This window comes from Punica granatum, chromosome 4 (assembly GCF_007655135.1).
Source record: "Punica granatum isolate Tunisia-2019 chromosome 4, ASM765513v2, whole genome shotgun sequence".
Classification (NCBI taxonomy): Eukaryota; Viridiplantae; Streptophyta; class Magnoliopsida; order Myrtales; family Lythraceae; genus Punica; species Punica granatum.
The window spans coordinates 27,809,551-27,833,549 of record NC_045130.1 but is presented as its reverse complement, the minus strand read 5'-3'; the positions used below and the strand labels follow the sequence as shown (position 1 = coordinate 27,833,549).

Genomic DNA, 23,999 nt, shown 5'->3' with positions numbered 1-23,999 from the left:
GGTTTACAGTGAGCATGGATCCTCACACTTTAGTAAGTGAACCAGATGTTCAGCTGGTGAAAAGCACCATGTTCCTGATATTGGGTAATAAACAAATAAACCACATTGTGTCTAATAAGGTTAACCTTTTAGATTAAGGGAAATTCTTGGGTCCCGTGGCTGAATTTTCAGTCACGAGCCAAGTACATAACTATTACTCTTGTTGTACAAGAGTAAGTGTCACGGGACCCAAGCATTGTCCTTAGATTAAACGGTTGTGATCACGTCAAATTTCACATACATGCTTCTGAGGTCTATCCGTTGAGAATTGGTATATGCTCTAGAGGCAATCTGTCATCAGTTCTGTAATATGATATGTATTTCATTATAATACGAGACATTTCTATTATTGTGTGGATTGTACTAAATATTAATTTTACACAATAACGTCCCTAGAATTGTAGGTTCGATATGCATCAAGCGTGACTTGATTGTGAGATCCTATCAATGATGAACACTATTCCTATCGGGTGTTGATTGATGACCAAGTCCCATAGGTCATGGATGTGGAGATATTGAGTCATCCCGCAGGTATACATTAAGAGTAATGTGTACTGGACTAACTGGCCATGAGACTGCTACATGGGTTACGTGGTTGTCATTAGCAGTTCTCATAGTGACTATAGTGCAGTGATCATTTGACTTGAGATCACCATGGATTCCTACATGTAATGTCGTATACTTTAATGCTGTCAAATGCCACCGTAACAAGTTGGTTATAAAAACAGTTGTTGGGTATGCCGTAGAGCATGGAGAGGAATGCGAGTGCTCAAGATAGGATTTGTCCCTCCTACATAATATGAGCAATATCTCACAACCATGATGGAAATGCAGTAGTTTCCTTTGGAAAGAAGTTGATTCTTCCTCTTCTAGTGCAAAAGTCCAATGGGATGTTATTTGTTTACCGGGTGGTTTGGGAGTGAAGGAGTTGGTAAAACGGAATAAAGCCTGTGTTCTACGAAATCTGTGGTAGATCCTGACTAAGGCTGGGTCCCTATAGGTCGCTTGGTGTTATAAATATCTAATTAAAGGTAAGAACATTTGGTCTATTACTGTTTCAAGCAACTGCTGTTGGCATTGGAGGAAGCTTTTGAAGTTGAGGGAAGTTGCTAGACCTCTTGTTAGTTGCAAGATTGGAGATGGTAGTACAGTTTCATTTTGGTATGATGGTGCGATTTGGGTCCTGTTGTAGACTATTGCACAAGGGAGTTAATTGCTTTCCAACTATTCGACCAAATCAAATGGTGATTAGGGTCGGATTTAGCCAAGAAGTAGAGATCCTTAAGCCTGGGAAATTCGATTTGCAGCTTCTTCGATAGGCACCGCAGCTAGTGATGTTTCCGTGGAATTCAAAGAGAACTTTTTCTATGTCAGATACTTGGAAAGTTCTTAGGCCAAGGGCAGCGGGTACCATGGCAGAAACTTATTGGGTTTTCTGGGCATATTTCGTGGGTTTCTTTTGTCTGTTGGTTGATGATTCTTGACAGGTTGGCAACGATGAATCGACTTGAAGCTTGGGGTTGTTCAAATCAGGTTAGCTGCTGCTCTTTTTGCAACCTGGAAGGAGAGTCTCGTGATCATATCTTTTTCTCCTGTCATTTCACCAAAAGCATATGGTCTAAGTTGCAGCAGCTGTTGCGGATCGACAAAGAGGTCCGTGATTGGAATGCTGAATTCTTATTTGTGCAGCAGTGGAAAGGAAAATCTCGAGATAGTCACTCGTATGTTATGGACTGAACTAGTTGAAGGCATGAGAATTGTCCCACATTGATTGTATTGGCAATTGATGTGGGGTTTATAAACTAAATGGGCTCTCTCACCTAATAGACTAGTCTTTTGGGTCGTGCTCTCTCGTTTAGTCTATAATATCGTAAGTTTACAAGGTCTTGTTATGTATGCAGTGTGGAAATCGAGGACAAGAAGAGTTTTTCAAAAGAATTTTTCTAGCTCTGATAGTATTGTTGTGCAGATTAGGAAATTAAAGAGGCTTATAGTGACATCGTTACCTAAGTTTGCATTAAAGGCTAATGTATGCCCCTTAGGCTTTAGCTTCTAATTTTGGTCTGACTAAAATGATGTAGTTAGCGAACTGTGTAAATATTGGTTTGGATGAATAAAACTTTCACTTATCGGGGGGGGAGGTTACTTGCATGTAGTCAACTACCAACTGTCCTCTAATTTTGCTATGTAGGCTTTAACAATAAAGGTTGTCCGACCAGTTTGCTTTTATATCTTTCAAGATTAGCCAAATTGTTACCAATTTAATGCATGTATTATTTCATTTTTCATATACATATAGTCAGGGGCGAAGCCAGGGAATTATCTCGGGGGGCAAAATATAAAAAGAAAATAGACGTATATATGAAATTATATCAAATGTATATTAACGATAGAGATATATGAAGTTCAGTGAATTAAAAACTAAATAATTACCAATGTCCCTTTCGAGGTTTCATAACCTGAAAGCTATTCAAGATTCTTTCATTGTCAATATTACAAAAAATATTTTTCTCAATATAAGTAACCAAACAATCGTCCATGAGTCTCCCATCTTATTACGGAGGCGGTTCTTCACAATTTTCATCGCTGAAAAAATTCTCTCTACCGATGCAGTAGCAACTGGTAATATCGACGCCAACTTCATAAGTAAGTAAACCAATGGATAGACAATATGCTTTCTTGTGGCAACCAACTTCTGAGAAAGATCTCCGATACTTTCTAGGTTTAAGAACTCTTCGTGAGATCTCATATCAAGAATGTAAGTCTCAAATTGATTGTCAAGCAACTGAATATCAATTTCAGATAACTCCGAAGGATAAAAGCGAGCAAGTTGAATCAATTTTGACTTATCAAAAGAGGCAAAATAATCATTTGGGCTTAAGCAAACCACACAAAGAAGCAAATTTGTGTTCACCTCATTGAAGCGACTGTTGAGCTCTTGAAGTTGCCAATCGATCACACCATTAAAAAGCTCAAATCGGAAATAACTCAAGTTTGTCAAGGCTTCACCTTTCCTCCGCGATCGTCCTGGAGCCACATACATTTCATTCATATTTATGATATCAATGTCATTTCTGTCAGAAAATATAGATACTTCACTTATCAAAGAGTCTCATCCTTCATCCCGTATAACTTGCAAACGTTGCTTTGCCACTTCAATCAAAACCATAGCATTCACAATATCTTGCACTTTCCTTTGCAATGCTAGAGACAACTCATTCGTGATTCCCAAAATAGTTTTCATCATGTGCAAGATGAACCCAAATTCAAAAGTTGGCATAACACTCAATAAAGGAAAATGCTTCACCTCTTTGATCTGCAGTTGAGCCATCTTTCTCAATGATTTGAAGAACTTCCATAACCGATGAGAACATGATAGTCAAACTTATCAATGACCTATAATGGGATCCCCAACGTGTATCACCTCCTCTTTGAAGACTTATCTCTTGATTTGAACCCTTAGCCATTGAGAATTCACCAATTTAAAATGCTTCCAAGACTCTGTTTTGTTGCTTTTCTCGAAGAAGATCTCTACGCTTGCATGAAGCTCCAACAAGAGTAGTTATACTAGCCATTGAGTTGAAAAATGCAGCAACTTGCGGGTTTTTTTTTTGTCACGGCAACAAGAGCTAGTTGAAGTTGATGAGCAAAATAATGAACATAATAAGCAGAAGAATTCTCTTGCATGATCAAAGTTTTGAGTCCATTAAATTCCCCACGCATGTTACTTGCCCTATCATAGCCTTGGCCCCGCACTTTAGATAAGCTCAAATTATGCTTCAAAAAAAGAAGTTGAATAGCCGCTTTTAGTGAGGAAGCGGTGGTGTCACTAACATGAACAATGCCAAGCAAACGCTCAACAACACACCCTTCCGAATTGACAAATCTTAGAGCAATCGCCATTTGTTCCTTGACTGAAACATCACGAGATTCATCAAATACCAAAGAATTCATCCCCTAGCTCATGGAGAATAGCATTAGTGGTCTCCATAGCACAAGTACGAATAAGATCCTTCTGAATATCTGGGGATATCATTTTCATATTTCCTGGAGCATTATTCAAGACAACATTTTTTATAACATCGCTGTGACTAGCAAGAAAATATAGGAGTTGAAGAAAGTTGCATTGATTATGCGATTCTTCTGTTTCATTGTGGCCACGAAATGCCAAGCCTTGAGATAGAAGAAAATGGATGCAGTCAAGTGAAGCAGTCAGGACGAAGCCAATAATCTTTACGTGCTTGTTCTGATCGCTTCTCAAAAGCAAATTGGATATGTTGTGGTTGATTCATCAAATCTTCGCATCTTCTCCAAGCTTTGTTATGGGCACTATCCGAACCTCCAACATGCTCATTGAATTTTTCTTTTTTCTTCCAATTTGTATATCCTTCCGACACAAATACTTCACCACTTACTTGCGCTCCAATGTTCGGCCTATAAAGATAGCAACACAAACAAAAGGAGGCATCTTTCGCAATACTATATTCTAGCCAATTTTTATGCTCCTCAAACCATTTTGGAATAAAGCGCCGGAATATATTCCCAAATTTCTTCTGAGGAAAATCATGTCCTTTCAGTTGACATGGACCTTGTTGCAAATAATGCCTTCTAATTCTATCACGATCATTAGGATGATAATCGAAAATTTTCTTCCTTAGCCCGGGATCCGAAGAGAGATCTTCCAAGTTGATTTCCACATGTCTTCTTTTTGAGCAATCATTATTTGCTTTGGTCGTTAATGTTTCTTCTATGGTTGATTTCTTCTTTATGAGATACTTATCCATAACTACACAAGAAAAAAAATCAATCTAAATAGAGCACCCAAAAAAATTCAGTATTTACTCTTATGCTGTATGAGAATTGAGAGAAGCGAAGATTAAACATCATAGACTTACATTTACAAATGAAGGAGAGGACACGAAGAAGATTATAGTTTACTGCTCCGCTAGAAATCCGATCTTTTCCCTCATTCCCTCAGAGTCTCATACTACAACAAGTGAATTATGAGATGTTAAAGCCTAAACTTAGAGACAGGCCGGCTCCTGGTAATTTGTAAATGCTTCAGAGCCAACATCAGGCCTAACTAAGAGCAAACTCACATGAACCTGATCAAAACTATAAACTAATTGCAAGAACTCACAAGAGGATATTAACATCTTTTAGGTCCGTTTTCTTTGTTTCGATTCTCTGATATATAAACTTCCACATAATGATAACATCTGCTTAAGCAACTGAACACAGAAGAGCCTGAGATTGGAAATATATCGGAAAACATACCAAAAGAAGCTAGGAATGTCAGCCTACAAACCATATATATTATTTCCACAGCCTTTCGTTTTGCTGAAACAAAACTGTCACAACCGCCACCATCGACCACTGCACATAACTTAATGCACATGAACTACAAAGTTTGGTAGTTGATATTCATGTGGACACATCAGAGCTTAGTTTAATGATTTAATCCCTATAGTTTAATAAGGGAAGTTGCTCAATGTTTCCATTTTCCTACAACGCCTATTAATAGCCACCTGGCCCACCTCCATTAATATGTCACCTTCATTAACAGTTAGTTCTCTACAATTTTCTCTTTTGTCTCCATGCTTTTACAGAGGATTAGAGGAACGGGAACCTCCAACGGCCTGTTATCCTTCCATAGTTTTACTGAGGGACATTCGGTCTTTTCTACAATCTGACCGTTCTGTGACTTCTGTCAAAGCTATCGCATTGCAAAAGCGAATGATCCTCGCCGAGAATCTAACGCTATACAATAGGCAAAAGAAAGACGTACCATAGCCGAGATTCCGAGAAGAACATGGTTGAGAGAAGCAAAAACTGGAGAAACTTCTGTCACAGAACTACTGTTACCGTGTGTGGCTTGCTGGGGCTCTTTTAGCCTCTTGTCTTGTCTCTTTGTTACTGTGAATCTGTCTTCTTTTCCTGCCCAAGCAAAGATAATAGTAACTTAAAATTGATTTTTTTAATAAGAGGAATTTTTTAATATGTGGTGGGGATTGGGGAGATCTCGCAGGGGGGGTGGGGGGTGGGGGGCGCAATTCCAACAAATTGGCGCAATGCCAGGGGGAGGCAATTGCCCCCCGCCATAATGTTGGATCCGCCCCTACATATAGTCATGGTAAGTTTAACAATTTATCTGATGCCTTTAAGGTTAAAAAGATACAATGCCTGTGCAATGGAAAAGTTATAAGACTAGTTTTATATTTACTTTGTTAAGTTATTTTTTGCTAGATTTATTTATAATTATTTAATTCATTAGCCTTCATAAAAGGAATATCATGTTAACTTCCCGTCACATTTTAATACGTGCGAAATTTTTTTTTTTTTTAAATTCGGCAACATACGATAAAATTAAAGTAAGTTGTGGAATCTTGTGAAAAAAAAAAAGTAAAATAAAAAGATAAAATTAAAGTAAAATGGGAATAGTGAAATTTTGAAGAAAAGGTTCGTGCCGTCCACGAGTCAGAGTCCACCTATGGCTGACAATTAACGCCCACCTTCTTCTAGCTCTGGAAACCTCGAAACAGCGAACATATCTGTTTGTTACTGACGCTCATTCCTTCTTTCCTCCCATCTCTCTTCCGAGCCACAACAATGGCTTCTCTGCTCACCAACGGCATCTCTCGCTTCACCGCCCAACCCCCCTCTGATCCCCCGAAAGGGCTACTCCCGAAATTCGAAAGCTCCAAGCTTTCCTTCCCCAGAACCCTAAATCGCACCATCAAGAAGCAGCACCAGCGGCAGCAGCAGTTCAAGGTCCGTGCCGATGTCGGGTACGACACCAAGCCCTCCTCCGATTCGGGCCCTAACCTAGGTAATCCCTCGACTTCGACCTCCACTTACGATGAGAAGATTTCCCAGATTCTTCGGTTCAACGATTACAACAAGAAGTACGGTTTCGCCGTGGACATCGACTCTTTCTCGATCCCCAAGGGGCTCACGAAGGAGACCGTCCGTCTGATATCGGAGCTCAAGGAAGAGCCCGGATGGATGCTTGAGTTTAGGTTGAAGGCCTTTGATAAGTTCATGACTATGAAGGAGCCCAATTGGTCAGACAACCGGTACCCGCCGATTGATTTCCAGGACCTTTGCTACTATTCCGCCCCGAAGAAGAAACCCACCTTGAATAGCCTCGATGAAGCCGACCCCGAGCTGCTCAAGTACTTCGATAGGTTGGGCGTGCCCCTGAACGAGAGGAACCGATTGGCAAATGTTGCGGTGGACGCCGTTCTTGACAGTGTTTCCATCGCCACGACTCACAGGGAGAAATTGCGAGAGGCGGGTGTTATATTCTGCTCAATTTCGGAGGCAATTAGGGAGTTCCCTGATTTAGTTAGGGAGTATCTGGGGAAAGTCGTGCCAATCGGGGATAACTACTACGCTGCCCTGAACTCTGCGGTATTCAGTGATGGGTCCTTTTGTTACATCCCCAAGGACACCAAGTGCCCGATGCAGATCTCGACGTATTTTCGGATAAATGCAATGGAGACGGGGCAATTTGAGAGGACTCTGATAGTCGCGGATGATCGCAGCTTTGTGGAGTATTTGGAGGGCTGCACGGCCCCTTCTTATGACCAGAACCAGCTCCATGCTGCTGTGGTCGAGCTCTATTGTGCAGAGGGAGCTGAGATCAAGTACTCAACTGTGCAGAACTGGTATGCTGGGGATGAGGAAGGAAAGGGCGGCATATACAACTTCGTTACGAAACGGGGCGTTTGTGCTGGAGCTCGCTCGAAGATCTCATGGACACAGGTGGAGACAGGGTCTGCAATCACCTGGAAGTACCCGAGTGTGGTTTTAGAGGGAGATGACACAGTTGGGGAGTTCTATTCTGTTGCTTTGACGAACAATCACCAGCAAGCTGATACTGGGACAAAGATGATACATAAAGGGAAGAACACAAGGAGCAGGATTATCTCAAAGGGTATTTCTGCAGGAAAGTCGAGGAACTGTTACAGGGGGCTGGTTCAGGTCCAATCGAAGGCAGAGAATGCTCGGAACTCTTCTCAGTGTGATTCAATGCTTATTGGTGACAAAGCTGCTGCAAACACTTATCCTTATATCCAGGTTAGTAGCTTTAATTGGCTATATCATCAACAATAAGCACCATAACTTTACAGGTTGTATATCTATCTCAACGTCATTTATATGGCTTGTGTGATGGAGATTGATAGTTTGGATTTAATAGACTACAAAACGTAATTTCAAAAATTGATATAATTCCATCTAGATATATATATATATATATATATATATGTATATGCATATACATATATTTATTTATTAGCTGCATAAGTAAATAGTTGAGAAGTAGTTACTCATTTCCTTCTGATAGATTGATATCTCTTGATTAACTCAATTACGTTAACTACTCAATTAGGTAGTTGTACATCCCTCTTGGAAATCTACCCATCTGATCATGGAAAATTCCAATGTCTCTGTTCTTCATGAGAAGTGCTTTAGAAATTCCAACTACTAGAGAACCAGATTACTAGTTTATTGAGGGAAAGACCTAAGATAACCATGTGCGGAAGGTGTTGTAGTTGCAGTGGGTTGTATCCAAGTGAGAGTTCTTAACAGATTTGTGAAATCTACTTGAATTAATTCGTTGGACCCGATTCATGTATTTTGAAAAATTGGGAGAGGCAAATTTGAAATGACGTCTAGGACATGGGATTACCCTTGTAAAATGGAGTTAAGCTAGTAGAGTTCATGCCATGCGGGTGAAAAGTGAATAAAAGCTACATTGATGTCTTGCTAGATAAGCACGTAATGCTTGATGTCGCGGTCCTATTTGCCTCAATTTGTTTCTATCTTTTTTGTCATTCCTAGTTCTCCTAAGCATTTGCTTTGGCGTTATTACATTTAGAAAATGTTCGAGAACCTTGTGACAGCATAAGAAAAACATCACCTGTTGGTTAAACTTTAGAAGATACAGGTTTTCTCTATAGCCATAGAACTATTATTATTATATAAATTTATTAATACTTCAGAGCGCGCATGAAATAGCACATAGATAATCTTAATTGATGTGGGGGCAACTTTGCTGCAGTGGTTAATGCAAGTTGGTTTGGGTGTGGATTGGGACCTTTTCAACCCATTCCAACTTTTCTTCCTCGTGACAAGCCGGATTCCTATCTAAGCACCCTAATTACTTCCTTATCCCCAATTTGTGTAATAAAAATATTACTGACCGTGTCTATTGAAACTGTGCCAATTATTTTGAAGAACCCATGGAAGTAAGAAAGTGAAATTGTTTCATAAATGAAGCGTCTTTGCTGTTATTTAATTTAACCTTTTCTAAATGTGTTTCCTTTTATGTTCTCTTAGTTCTCTGTATTTCCGTCTCCTGATTGAAGACGGGTCAAAGTATGGCTGACTATGGTGCTTGCTCGGTCATATTTCTTGGTTCTTAGTGCCCATGCACTGTTTCCGGTCTAGATTTGGACCTTACATTTTGTGTCACTAACTGATTTATAGCAATTCCCTTTTTTCATGAAACTGCACCAGTCATGCCCTTGCATTGTAGAGAATCCCATTTGACAATTTTCAGTGCGTTCTTGTTGAAAGCCACTATTACTCTCTAGAAGATTTAGCCGGTTCACAGTGAGCATGGATCCTCACACTTTAGTATGTGAACCAGATGTTCAGCTCATGAAAAGTCCCATGTACATGCTTCTTAGGTCGTATCAAGCATAAACTCGTCAAAAAACTGAAACTGATAGTGGATTCAGTTATATCATCTGATAGTGCCAATGTTATTGTCCCTTAAATACCTAAAATTTGTACCTTGACTTGGGACAGGTGAAGAATCCAACAGCTCGAATTGAACATGAGGCAAGTACCTCAAAGATCGGGGAGGACCAGCTGTTCTACTTCCAACAAAGGGGAATTGACTACGAGAAAGCTATGGCTGCTATAATCTCAGGTTTCTGCAAGGACGTCTTCAACGAGCTGCCTGACGAGTTTGGGGCCGAGGTCCACCAGCTCATGAGCATAAAGCTTGAAGGATCTGTCGGTTAATTAAAGGCCAAACTTTAAGGGGGGCAAAAATAGAATAAGTGGAAAAGGAAAGGAAACTTGAGATTTGTCTAAGACTAGAATGGCGTCTGAAGTGCTTTTCGAGCAAAATTTCTGCTGCAGAACTGTTCTGTAATGTAAATGTATGATATATGAATGGATGAGGTATATTGGTCTCTATTCGTATGTCATCAGTCTCTGGAAACTAGTTCATAGCTTCTTCCTCTGTTCTTTGAAGTAATTATCCGAAGTTGGGGCCCATGGTTAATCCTTTCCTGATGAGTATACACAAATTCTTTCGTAATGAACGGTTGCTGTTACTGTTAGTTCAGCTCCTGCCATTATTTTGTTCATCTGCCTGCCGTTGGAGATGCGTTTCCCTGTTTGACTGAATCATCTCATGTCATAAGGGCGACATTGCAAGCACTTGGGAGGACAATGGGAGGACTCTGCGGTTCGGCTGAGGCTTAGGCGATTAGAGTCGGTAACTTTTCCACCAAGAAATTGGCCGATCTCTTGGGGAATGCATGTGTTACTCCTGCTGTCGATGAGGTGGAGTGGCACCCGTTATGTCATCACCCAAGCTCCGTGAGTTCTATTATTCAAAAGGAATCCCTCAAACAGTCAGTGCAACTTTCATCGGTTAAGATCCATGATGGCCTTGCAATTCTTACTAAAGTTAGACCCTAATATTGGAAGATTTTCTTCTGATTCTCATTTATTCATGTACCATATTATTTAGCCATACATTAGGCAGATTAGGCTATGTAATTCTTCTTTTCCATTTCCGTAGCTATTTGCCATGACTGGTGTGTTGGAGTCTGTATATACTGATGAATGAAATTAAGCTTTCATTGCCACTTCAATTCTGAAAGGCCCGAGTCTCTGACAAAATATTCAACTACAGCCCCTATCTAGCTAACAACCCCGAATAATTTGATTCGTGCTATGTTTCCATGGTTAACTCACCACTCGGGTCTCGGGGCTCGGCATTCCTTAAGAGTGAGGTTCTTGAGCACCCGGTAATGAACATGTTGGTCGAGAAGGTGGGGCCTTCAAATGTGCCGTAGCCTGCTGCCAAAGAGTATCAATGGTAATGAGGCCAGGATTAAGGCGAACTTCGATGTCATTTGACTGGTTGATCCCCGATGACTTGTTTTGGAGAATAAGAAGAAGGGGTTTTAAGAGCTCAAAACTCATGAGGTAATTAAAGAAAAATCTAATATCAAAGAGCTTTGTTTGCCTCGGTGAAGGTGGTGGTTGGTTTGCGATTTCTATTATTCTGTCAAACGTTATTTTCATGGATAAATAATTCCTAGAAAAATATAACTATGACATTTATTCTTTTATGTCTATATTTCTAGATGAATCTTTCTTTTTTTTACATTTGTATCTTATTGAGGATATATATGTCGTTTTCTTATAACATAATAGTCTATTCTCCTAATTCAAATTGTTATTTAATTAATTTAAAATTGATATAAGTAAAATGATTTTGAAATAAAAATAAAATGAAATTACCTATCATATATTGAAAATCGAAATAAGTATGTAATGACAAAATCAAAGGGCATGTAGCACATGGTATACACTCTCACCTGGTTATCTAGAAGTTGAATGTTCGATACTTCGTGGGGCTACTCGTCCCCTTTATTAGATATTGAGATTTCTATTTTATTGTACAAAATCGATATGTCTCTTTTGTAATTGAAAAAAAGTATGTAATGACAAAAATTTTTATACTTCTAATATTAAAAAATGGGAATTGGAGTAATATATTAAAATTTGTTTTTTTTTAGAGTCAAGAGATTCTAGTTCTAATTCTTATCGGTAGAACTTCCATTCATATTTATTTCCCATCTCCTCTCATTTTTGTCGCATAAACCTCCTTAATTATGGGGTAAAAAGTTAGTAACTCTTGGAATATAGAAAAGTGATATGCATTTGCAATAAGTCTTTAGATTCCACTAATTGAAAATCTTTTATTCTTTGGAAATTTAGACTTTTTTTTTTCTTTTTCTAGTTACAAGAGAGATCAATGAGATTAGTACAATAAAATAAAAATTATAATAACTAATAAAAGAGTACAGATAGTTTCACCATTAATATTAAACCCCAAGATCTTAGTTGACAGGCATTTGCAATAAGTTTTTGGATTACCCTATTTGTAAATCTTGTATTCTTTGGAAAGTCAGACTCTTCATTTGGCCTACACTTTCCCACGTCATCCTTCATTTGTTCTTTTTTTTATTATAGACTAGAGGGTCTGACGTATTGGAACCGTTGATGAATTAAGTTAAACCTTCATAATTGTGTAGTTTAATGTTGCAATTGGGGCGACCTCTAATCACTCGTTTATTAATTAAGTTGTGGAATATATATGTGTGCATGCTCGCGTGCCATGCATGGTCGGTCAAATTTTTTTCTTTTAAGTTATAAAAGAGATCTCTGGTTTAGTACAAAAAAATAGAAATTTTAGTAGTTAACAAAAGGGGCACGACTAGTCCCACTGAGTATCGAACTTATAATCTCTCAATTGTCAAGTGAGAACATACGCCATTGCGCTACATTCACTTTTTGGTTGGTCGAATTTCTCCGGGCCCATCTCTACATCCATTAATTTCCAAGCATAAATTAATTGTATTGAATGCATATAAAGCATGACAGTTTACCAGAATGTATATACTAAAATAAACAAAATATAATGAGGTAAGCTACCGGACAACGGATGGCTAGCGTGCTGTGGGAGTTTGAAGTTCCACGTTCAAGGATGCATGATTTACGTGCTTTTATGTAATTCATAAATAGTGCGAACAGGCGCGACTTTATGCTACATTTGGTCGCTCGGTTTAAATAGATTATAAGAGCAGGATTGCGAGGGCGCTATGGGATTATGAGTGCGTGATAAATGCTAAGGTATGCATAGGATTGAGACATGAGACCGATATGATCAAGATGCCCTAAATTATATTTTCAATTTCTCAAAATAAAAATAATATTATAAATTATTTACAAAGAAAAAAAATCAAAATTGATGTGCGAAGAAAGGGAGAGGGGGCGTTGGTGGCCAAACTCCGGCAAACACCGCCCCCGTGAGGCCACCGGTGACCTTGATTAGGTGGTGGTGGTCGGCTCGAGCCACCATTCGCCTGCTTCTCGTCTCTCTCTGTCTCTCTTTCTCACCCAACAAGAATGTTTGAAAGTGGAAAATTGACTCCATAACGGGGCTATGTATTCTTACTGACAAGCATTCGAATTGGTTGTTAGTGGATGAGTAACACTCAACCAATATTTTTTTATTTACACATGAGAGGAAAGGGAAGGAATGACAATATTGTCCGTCAATTTTTCTATTTTATTTTAAATTGTATGGTATCTAAATTAAGAATAAATGATATTTTTGTAAATTTAACCATCCGATAAATGAGGAGATTATTACAAAATTGAACTCTTATCTAAATAATAACATATGATTGTATGAGAAAACATGTTTATTTAATTATCACATCATTCATATAAAATATATATTTTATTTTCATATAGATAAATTTCTAATATAAAATCTAGAGGGAGAAGGCAGGAAAAAAAGGGCAATTGGCAATTAAAATCGATGTTGCCTAGTTCGGTTGATACCGCACAACTTTTGTAGAAAGCGCTGGAATCATTAATTGAAAAATGGGTATTTATCTAAAATGGCACATGGTTTGTCCGTTTTATCAAATCTATCATATGTTTTTTTTTTGTTAAATCTATCACATGGTTTACATTTTGCATCAAATCTATCCCGGCGTTATCTTTTCCGTCGACATCTAACGGCCGCGCTGATGTGGCGCTTACGTGGCAACTGTGGCCCACTATTTCTCCACGTGCCACGTCATCACGGCCGTTAGATGTTGACGAAAAAGATAACGCCGGGATATATTTGATGCAAAAAGTAAACCATGGGATAGATTTGACAAAAAAAAAGCATAGGATAGATTTGACAAAACGGACAAATCATGTGCCATTTTAGGTAAAAACCCCATAAAAATAATAATATTAGATTGATGGTAAAAAGTAATTAGGTCTTTATATACCATGAATGGCTCGATTGAGCATAGCATATTGGAATAGAAATACTAATAGTTAATAAAGAAGTAATATGAGAATCGAATCTGTTGCTAGCACAAAGTTAGTTTTTCAACCCATGCCACGTACAGGAATCTGATAGGCCAATATATTCGGGGTCACTAGTATAAATAGATAAAGATCAGGGACTTGTTTGCAGTAACTAATAAGTTCATGACTCGAATTCTTGTGTCGTCTAGCATAGGGAGATAATACGCTGCGTTTTGAAGATAGAAAGAATGATATGGTTGGTCGGACCATCTACGAGTGAAAGATAATCGAATGACTCATTCGGCCGAATCACTTTGAGTGGGAGAACAACGATTTGGCAATCATTTCACATGGATAAAACGAAGACATGACCCTCAAGGATAAAATCACGTGAAAAATGTGCGTGAAAGACACAACCCAGACGGTTACTAACGGATTTACTTGGAATAGGGAGCACACAAAGATTTTCCTTAATCAGCAAGGAAGTTCGTTTTAGCCACTTTGCACATAATCTGCACCTCAAAGAAACCAACATAACAACCAGGGGAGCTTGAAGGCCTATAAATACTAGCTGATCTCCTGATATCGAAACAACAATAATTCAACACACAACTATTGATATATTGCAGCTTAGCTTAGCTTGGGGACATCTTCCCTCTTATCATAGTAGTAGAGTAATTTAGATAACTGAACTTCTAGCAGTATGACTTATCCATCAACGATTCAAGTTCAAAGTCTGTGGCGGTAAGAGCATTCATCAACGATAATGTCACGACTCTTTCAGTCCTTGTTCAAGAAGGTTGTTCACCATCCCACGGTATTTGCTTTCGAGCATCTCAACGTGGTCATAATTCTTCCAAATCGTTGAACTTGGCTGAGCTTGAGTGAAGGTTTCCAAAGCCTAAACTACCTTTATCAATAGAAAGCGGAGTAGGCCATCATCTGTAACTTTATTTTGAGTCTGTTATATTTTAATTTTCCAATTGTAATTCTTGTATTGTTATTGAAAATCGCAATTCATTCTCATTTAATTGCTTTGCAATCGTGTTTCTCTCTATTGTCACGTAGTCCTTGTAAGCAAAGCATTACCTAAAAGAATCCATAGGGTTTTTATCATAAAGAAGTCCTTTAGAAAACTAAAAATTGGAAACTGCCTTCACTAGTCTGTCAAAATTTGCAAAGAGTTTTTCTAGCGGCTATAGTGAGAGGTAGATCTTCAAGTCTTTAGAGAGATGCCGCCTAAAAAGCATAATCCCAACTCATGCATGCAAGAAGAGGATCACATTGATCCCCTTAGCCCTTAGGAGACTATAACCTTAACGGCAGATCAGGGAACTAATGTTCTTGTTGATCTGGATAGTGAAAAAGAACCCGATAATCACCCTATTGTTTCTTAATCAAGTACTGACATTCAGTCAGAATAGACTCCTCGAGGAGTCACTCCCCAGGCTGAGGCTGAAACTTCAGCTCGTCACCGAGCAGAATAGTCTAGCGACAACCCACGGACTGAATCAACAGTTCCTCATAATGAAATGCGAGATAGGAAAATATAAATCTATGTTTGATCAAACTTATTAAAGTATCTTGCAAGAAAAGAGTCCTTCTTGAGATGAGATGCAAAATGTGTTGAGGCACATTGATCTATTGATCACATCCCAGATTGGCGGGGTCAAATCAAATATGAATGAAATGCTAGCTAATTTAATTAGAGAAACTGCCTCACAAGGGTTTGGACACCCACTGTTTGGCAAATTCAATGGCTAGGGGGAAAGAATCTATGTTTGAGCTAGGGCCTCCTAGTGCTTCATATCCCCCTCCTAGGATAGGAAGTTCCACTAATGATGGCCCTAGAGCTAGTAGTCGCTGAGTTCACTTCTCAGACTGTACTATGAGAGATCCAGAGGGTTCACTAAGGAACATGAGCAGTAGAGGGAGCAGCTGGCCAAATCATTATGTCTCTTCCTATTTCGGTAGTACAAACCTCAAATCAGGCCATTTGAGCCAACCTATCCTCATAATGCTAGATTAAGCAAAATATCTCATTCCCTGGATGTCAAGACTACCCATGGTGATTTCAGACATACCAATTACAAGGCTAGCAATAGGAATAGACTTGACACAATACTAGAGGAGATAATGCCAAACATTAGGGCTGATGCTATGAATGAAATGCCTCAAGTAGAACAAACTACCATTACTGTGGACAAGAGAGCCAATGCAATAATTCATGATCCAGTGTTAGTTCAATTGCCTAATCCACCCCATCCTGAGTGGGTAGATGATGAACCTTTCCCTCCTGGATATAAAATCCATGACTTCTCTAGATTTTTTGGAGAGGATGATGTTATGGTTGTTGAACACCTGGCTAGATTTACTTGCTAGTGTAAAGAGGCTTCCAATAATGGGGCTCTAAAGTTAAGAATGTTCCCGATGTCTCTGATTAGAGTAGCCTTCACTTGGTATTTGTGTTTTCTTGAGAGGTCTATTCATAGCTGGGAAGATATGTAAACAATGTTTGCTCTATATTTCTCCAAATCTAATTTAGGAGTAATTGTAGGAGATCTGGCCTAAATCAGACAAAAGAATGGGGAAACTATTATGGATTACATTAAGAGATTCAAGAAAGCCAAAATCAAGTGTAGGGCTATTGTCTCTGAAATAGACTATGCTACTATGGCCTACCAAAGCATAAGCATAGACCTTAGAGATAAGTTCATTGGCTTTAAATTTGTAGATCTTTATGAGTTAGCCACTAGAGCTTTACAATGTGAAAATTTGCTAAAAGAAAAAAAACTGGCAAAAGGAATGTTTGTGTCTTTTATCAGAATTACTACATTCACTCTGACTCTGATAATGAAGAGTATGATGTTGAAATGGCTGAATTTGTTAAGGGAGATTCCATTATTTGTGAAGCCTTGACTCATAGGGATGTCAAAGCCCAAAAGTTAGTCAAAGACAAGGCTGAAAGAAAATATTCATTTGATATTACTAAGACTGACCAAATCTTCGATTGGCTTAAGGCTAATAGTAAGATTAAGGTCAAAGGCAAGCGAAAAGTTCTTAATGATCAAGACTTCAAAGGTAGAGAATATTGCGAATGACATGATTCTTTTACTCATTCTTCTATCAAGTGTGCTGTATAGAAACTTGATTCAAGATAAGATTGAGTCTAAGGAGCTCGAATTTCCCAAAAAGAAGTACGATATGGCTATTGATAAAGATCCATTTCTAGTCATTCAGGAAGTCAATATGATTGAAATAATTAGTTTCAATTTATTAAATCAGAACCATGTGGATGCTTGGCAGGTGGACGAAAACAAAACAGCCCTTGCTAATGAGTTGTTTGACTACATGGTAGCCACTAGACAACCCTAGTTTCCTTTCGTGGTGACTATTCCCTTAGAATAGCGCGACAAATTCTGTAGATGGCATCATAATGAGAGCCACACCACAGATAAATGCATGGTCTTTCGAAGCGTGATCTGTAATAAGATAAAAGATAGAGATTTAGACATTACGCTTGAGCAGGCTATCACTTTGGGTCTATTAGAGACACTGGAGACATTATCGACTATAACTCCTGATTATAAACGTGCTGATTGACTTAGTAGCAAACCATGAGATCATGTCATTAATGGATGGGTATTCTGGATATAATCAAATTTATATTAATGAAAATGACATTCATAAAACTGCTTTCCATTGTCCTAACAACAGGGATTTACAAGTGGGTAGTAATGCCCTTTGGTTTGAAAAATGCGGGAGCCACCTATCAGAGGGTTATGAATGCCCTTTTTCATGACCTTATAAGAAACACTTTGAAAGTATACATTGATGACATCATCGTCAAATCCAAAGAGAAGCATGGGCATTTGGCCGAATTAGATCAAACATTCATTAGAATGCGAACTCATAAGCTTAAGTTAAACCCCCTCAAATGTGCTTTTGACGCTGAGGTTGAAATATTTTTAGGATTTACCATCCAAAAATGAGGAATTGAGATTGATTCTAACAAGTCTAAAGTTATTTTAGAATCTGAGCCACATCGATCAAAAGTAGAATTATAGAGGTTCCTTGGGTCAGTGAACTATTTAAGAAAATTCATATTCCAACTTGGCCGCCAAAGCACAACCTTTCTTATCTTTGTTGAAAGCAAAAGGTAAGGATGAATTTGTATGGGCTGAAGAATACCACAAGGCCTTTGATGAAATCAAAAGGTACTTAAGTTCACTACCTGTATTAATTGCTCCAAAATCCAGGAAACCCTTGAAACTTTATGTGGCGATTTTTAAAAGGTTCATAGGGGCTATGTTGGCACATGATGATGATTAAAGAAAAGAACATATTGTCTTTTATCTGAGCAGGTTAATGAACGATGCGAAACAAAGATATCCTCTCGCGGAACAATTATGCTTAGCATTATACTTTCCAATTAAGAAATGAAGGCAGTACACTTTAACTTATGAAATTAAGTAATAACTGCGCATGATGTCCTTAAATACTTATTTGATATTCCTTTTACACAAGGGAGATTATAGGAGGCTTTATTTGCTTTAATTTCATATTGAGGTAGTAAAGCAAATGGCCATAAAAGGGCAGGTCGTGGTAGATTTTATTGGCTATTCTTGTCAAGAAGTTGCCTATATCGAGTTTGTGCCATGAAAACTATGGCTTGGTGGCACCAAGAATAGCAAAGGAAGAGGAATAAGTGTAGTGATCATATCACCGATTGGGATTCCTCACCACATATCATGTTTTATTCTAGAAGAATGCACTCATAAACAGGAAGAATATGAAGCCCTTATCTTGAGATTGGATATTGTGTCACAAATTGGGTGCTAGGACCACGGAAATTAAAGGAGATTCTCAGCTGGTGATAAACCAAATTGCTAGAGTTTATAAGTGATAGAATCAAGTGCTTGCAAGATGTTTGGAAAACGTCATAAAGTGTCTTGAGAGCTTCGATGATGTGATATTAAGTCACGCCCCGAGAGCTGCCAACAGGCAAGCCAATTGTCTAGCTCTGATGACATCAAGAATGGAAGTGTCCATCGATCACCTAGCCCAACATGGTGAACTCATTCTAAGTAAACAAGATGAATAACACGAGGTGTGTGTCCTGAGATTGGAGAAAAACCATCATTGACCAATTGCAAAATGCAACATCTACCAAAGAGGCCATTAAACCAAAAGCTATATTTTGGTAGGAAATGAGCTATATAAGAAGACGGTAGATGGCATGCTTCTAAGATGCCTTGGTTGGGATACTACCCTTAAAGTGATGGCAGAAGTTCATGAAGGATTGTGTGAGGCTCATGTTGCTGGAGACAAAATGAAACGAGTTCTCTGGAGACACAGTGTATATTGGCCACAAATATATAAAAGTTGTTTAGATTATGCTAGAGGTTGTGAAACTTGTCAAAAGTTTTGCAATATTACTTGAGCACTGACAACAAAATTAAAGTCCATTATCAAAACTTGGCCATTTAAAAGTTGGGCTATGGACATTATTAGAGAGGTCAATCTTGCTTCAAGTATGCAACACGTGTATAACTTAGTTGCCACTGATTATTTTACAAAGTGGGTAGAGGCTAAGCCATATAAGTCCATTAATCAGAAAGATGTGAATCAATTCATTAAAGAAATGATTATATCTCGGTCTGGACTTCCTCAAACTATTACGCTTGACCAAGCAACCGTCTTCACTGGAGACGAAATTCAAGAGTTTGCCAATACTTTCGGAATTAAGTTGGTTCATTTGTCGGCATATTACCCGCAGGCCAACGGGTAGGCTGAATCGACCAACAAATTTATCAAAAGGGCAATCCAAAAATCTATTGATCGGAATGTAATTGGCACGAGGTGTTGATTAATGTGTTATAGGATTTTAGGAACATGCTAAAAACAGTCCACTAGGGCTTCTCCTTACTCACTTACATTCAGATTGGACGTCGTCCTTCCGAGTGAGGTGGTGGCCGAATCATTCAGAGTCGTGTTCCAAGACCTACTCAGTGAGCAAGAGCATAGAGAAGTCGTGATCTCCGAATTGGCTAATCTTGATGTCAAAAGGGTAAGGGCTCATGATAGGATCAAACATAAAAAATCCAGGGTTGAACGTGCTTACGATAAAAGAGAACACCCAAAATCTTTCAAGACAAGTGACTTTGTTTGGAAGATGATATTTTCAATAGGTCATAAAAGCCATATACTAGGCAAATGATCACATACTTAGGAAGGACCTTATCACGTACAATTAGTAATAAGTAAGAATGCTAATCTAATTAGTAAGCCTAATCAACCATAGGTGACCAGGCAAATGAATGGCAAGTATTTGAAGAAATTTGTGCCATTTATTTGGGACAAATATTCGAAGGAAATTCAAGAAAAATATCCTGAATTGTGGAAGCAATATCTGAGATGCTGATACCTGAATTGGAGCCATTCATTTATAATGGAGAAAGTAAAGTACACATAAATAACTGTCGTTAAAGAAACAGAAATGGCAAGCAAAAACAGCTAGTAAAAGTTAGAGACTAAAATAATATCTCTACTAAGCCTAGCAAGGTGGATCTTTCTAGTATTACTCCTCTCCATCAAAATCATCGGAGAAGTAATTCAAGTAGTAAGAGGTAGGTGGAGTAGCTTCTTCAGAAAATTTGGAGCAGAATTTATTGATGAAATAATCCGCATTCTCCATTATCGTAAGCTGCAAGGCACAAGAAGTTTGATATTCGCCATGCAAGTTAGCTAGATGCTCCTCTGCTTTAGACATTTTCTCCTTGGCAAAGTTAAATTGCTCACTTATCCTAGCCATCCTAGTGGTGCCACGAGCTAATTCCTGGAGGTAATGATAAAAGGAGTAAGGATAGAATTGTGAGTCATAATTTTCTACCACATAGGAGAGAAGATAATTCCTCGAGACCTGAAGCTTAGTATCAAACTTGCATTTGATAAGTTTTTGGGTCCATTTGCATAACTATGCCGACAAATGGTTGGACGAGTCATTAGCGTCTCGATAACCAATGGTGGTCTGTTTGGCTTTGAACAATGCTTTAAGAGTGCCCTTGATGAAGCTAAGCCAAGCATTCATTCCGGGGTAACATCTATGGCACCAATCAAGGACATCCCACGTTCCAATCGCTGAACGTGGTGGTACCTGCCAGCATCAATAGCTTTACATAGGGCCGGCAGTATTTGACACGACATGATAACACGACATGGATACGACACGAAGTTAAACGGATTCGGGTTAGGGTTTTTTGATATTCGGCCTAAACGGGTTGAACCCGTTTAGACACGATTAATAAGCGTGTCTTAACGGGTTGAACCCGTGTAACCCGATTATACACGATTAAACTTGTTTATTTAGACGTGTTTAATCATGTTATTTAATCGTGTAACCCGTTAACCCGTTTATTTAACTGAATTTACCAAAATACCCTTCCACTAACCCTAATTTTGAAATTTCCTCCTTCGATTGTCCTTGACTTCCTGTAATCAGTATTCAGTAACCTTTCCTCCTTCAGTTTCGCCTCCACCCTGAGTCCTTGAGTCAAGCGTCCACACTACAAGAAAATTAGACTATTACTACAAAATATTTTGTCAAAATATGGTTAGTATTTGTCACCAAATGTTTCTCGTGACAAATTTTTTTTGTCATAGCTTTTGTTAGAATAAGCTCGTCTTAATAAGTTTATCGTGACAAAATATTACTTTATCACAATATCATATCACATATTGTGAGAAAGTTAAATTTTGTAATTATAAATCATTTTATCGTGACAAAATGAAATGTCGCAATATTAAGATGATTTCGTTGCAATAAATGTCGTTTGTCATGAAAAGTTGATCTTTAATTTTCGAATAACTTTTGAATCAAATATCTCGTGATAATATACATGACGAATATTCGTCAAAATAACAAAATTAATAAAATTGAATATTCGTAATTAGAAATAATTAATAATTTTTTGAAAATATTAATTTTCTAAAAATCTATAAAATTAAATTCCTCTTTTCACGAATTCTTTCGTCAGGATTGACGAAGTCTTTCATCATTATTATTTTATCTATAATTCATACGGTTAATTTGACGAATGTTACATTTTATCCAATACTATAATCATAGGCCAAATTGGAGGTGCAAAATTAGTGAAAAACAAAAGCAATACAAACATTTTCAACTAGAATAAGGAGCACCAAATAGATATTAACCTATTAATCCAAAGTTATAATATTAAAATGTCAAAGAAATTCCAAATTACAAGTCTAAGAAGAGAACTACTTCTATTTGAACTTAGAATAGACGAGTTACATTTATAAGGGTTGTCCATTTACTTTATGTTTGCTAGATATGACAAAGTTATCGCTTAGATAAGGAGTGTAACTGAAACGAGATACTCATGAGCTACTTGCGATCAAGATCTTTCTTTGAGTCAAGATCTTTCTTTGAAAAATTGAAAAATTAATGCATTGAGATCGTATTATTTGAAAAACAATTAAAAACTAAAGTTTATATTTTGCAGATAACAAATATGAAAAAATTAAAAATTATGAAATTATTCTATAGATGATCACATTTTACCAGAAAGTACTTATTTATAATAAAAATGATGAATTCGTGAATATTATAAATTATTTAAAAATTTAAAAATCAAGGATGTTTCGTAAGTAAATAATAATTCTTTTGATAAAATCATTTATCATGAGAAATTATACTATATATTGTGAAAAATAATTTGTAGCTATTAGTTGAAAAATGAGATTATGGAGACATAATACAATTGTCACGATATAACATGTCACTAGTGATGCATATCTTTGTCACTGTATATTTTGATATGATTTTTTGTGATAAATTTTTCGCAAAGAAATAATTTTGTCACAATATTACAATTACGAATCGTAACGAATTGTCAGCCAAAACAACCGTGACAAACTATTGTGATAAAATCACATTTTGTCACCTTAAGTGTATTATTTATGACAAAATGAGCTGACGAATTATTTTTTGTCGCGATTTGACAATTATTGTGACAAACTTATCTTTTATCACTATATAATTGTTTCTTTTGACAAACATTTCTTTGTGGCAAGAGATTTTGTCATAATAAATGAAATTTCTTGTAGTGCCACCGTTCCATCGTCCACGGTCTTGAATCTTTCCGCCGTTCCGATCGACCTCGATCCTTGCTCGACCCTGCGACCTCTGCCATGCGACTGCTACCCACGACTCGAGCCCTCTCTCCGACCTCAAATGAAGCGACGTCAGCTCGGTCCTCGATCCTCTCTCCGAGTGATAATCATCAGCGGATCGGAGGGTTACAGGTACTATACAAGCTCTTTCCTTCCCTCTCCATTCACAATCATCTCACAGATTCCTTCAGTCCCTTGTCGCTTCTCCATCCAAGAGCATTGAACCCTTTGCAATTCATCGTGGATTTGTCGTCTTGGAGCTGTCGATTCCTCTCCTTCCATTTCGTGTCTTTGATTTTCTTCTTCTCCGATGCGACTATAAATACGGGTTTAGCTGAAACCTCCTCCCCTCCCCGGTCAGAGGTTGTGTCTTCTCGAGAAGTTATACTCATCGTGGTTCTGCTTGCATCTGACTCGTTCGTCGAACAAAGCTATGCGGCTGTGAGTTGTTGTACGGTTAGGAAGAAGCGAAATCAAATTGCATATAGTCATGGGTTTCAGCTCTCTCTCTCTCTCTCTCTGGGATGACGCAATTTAGCCAAAATAGACATTGATGTGCTCCAAAAGGCACCGCCTTCTATCGAAGTGTTTTCCCTGTTGATATCATCGAGATTGGTTGCTTTCTGACCACT

At 38.0% G+C, this 23,999-nt stretch overlaps 1 protein-coding gene and 1 non-coding gene across 2 annotated transcripts; both read left to right on the top strand.

Annotated features, from left to right (window-relative positions):
• Positions 1-6,544: 6,544 nt before the first annotated feature.
• On the top strand, positions 6,545-10,335 carry LOC116204428 (UPF0051 protein ABCI8, chloroplastic-like). Its single transcript, XM_031536497.1, has 2 exons — positions 6,545-8,121; positions 9,859-10,335. The coding sequence occupies exons 1-2, from the start codon at positions 6,649-6,651 to the stop codon at positions 10,075-10,077; spliced, it is 1,692 nt and encodes a 563-aa protein (XP_031392357.1). The 5' UTR covers positions 6,545-6,648; the 3' UTR covers positions 10,078-10,335.
• Positions 10,336-23,886: 13,551 nt separating this feature from the next.
• On the top strand, positions 23,887-23,999 carry LOC116206464. The gene has a single exon (XR_004156697.1). It is a non-coding gene; the product is annotated as a small nucleolar RNA snoR127 (small nucleolar RNA).

What these genes read in the sequence shown, in the direction of transcription:
- LOC116204428 (XM_031536497.1), top strand. Translation starts at nt 6,649, where the DNA reads ATGGCTTCTCTGCTCACCAACGGCATCTCTCGCTTCACCGCCCAACCC. An exon ending in ACACTTATCCTTATATCCAG is followed by an intron (nt 8,122 to 9,858) that starts GTTAGTAGCTTT and finishes GACTTGGGACAG; the next exon opens with GTGAAGAATCCAACAGCTCG.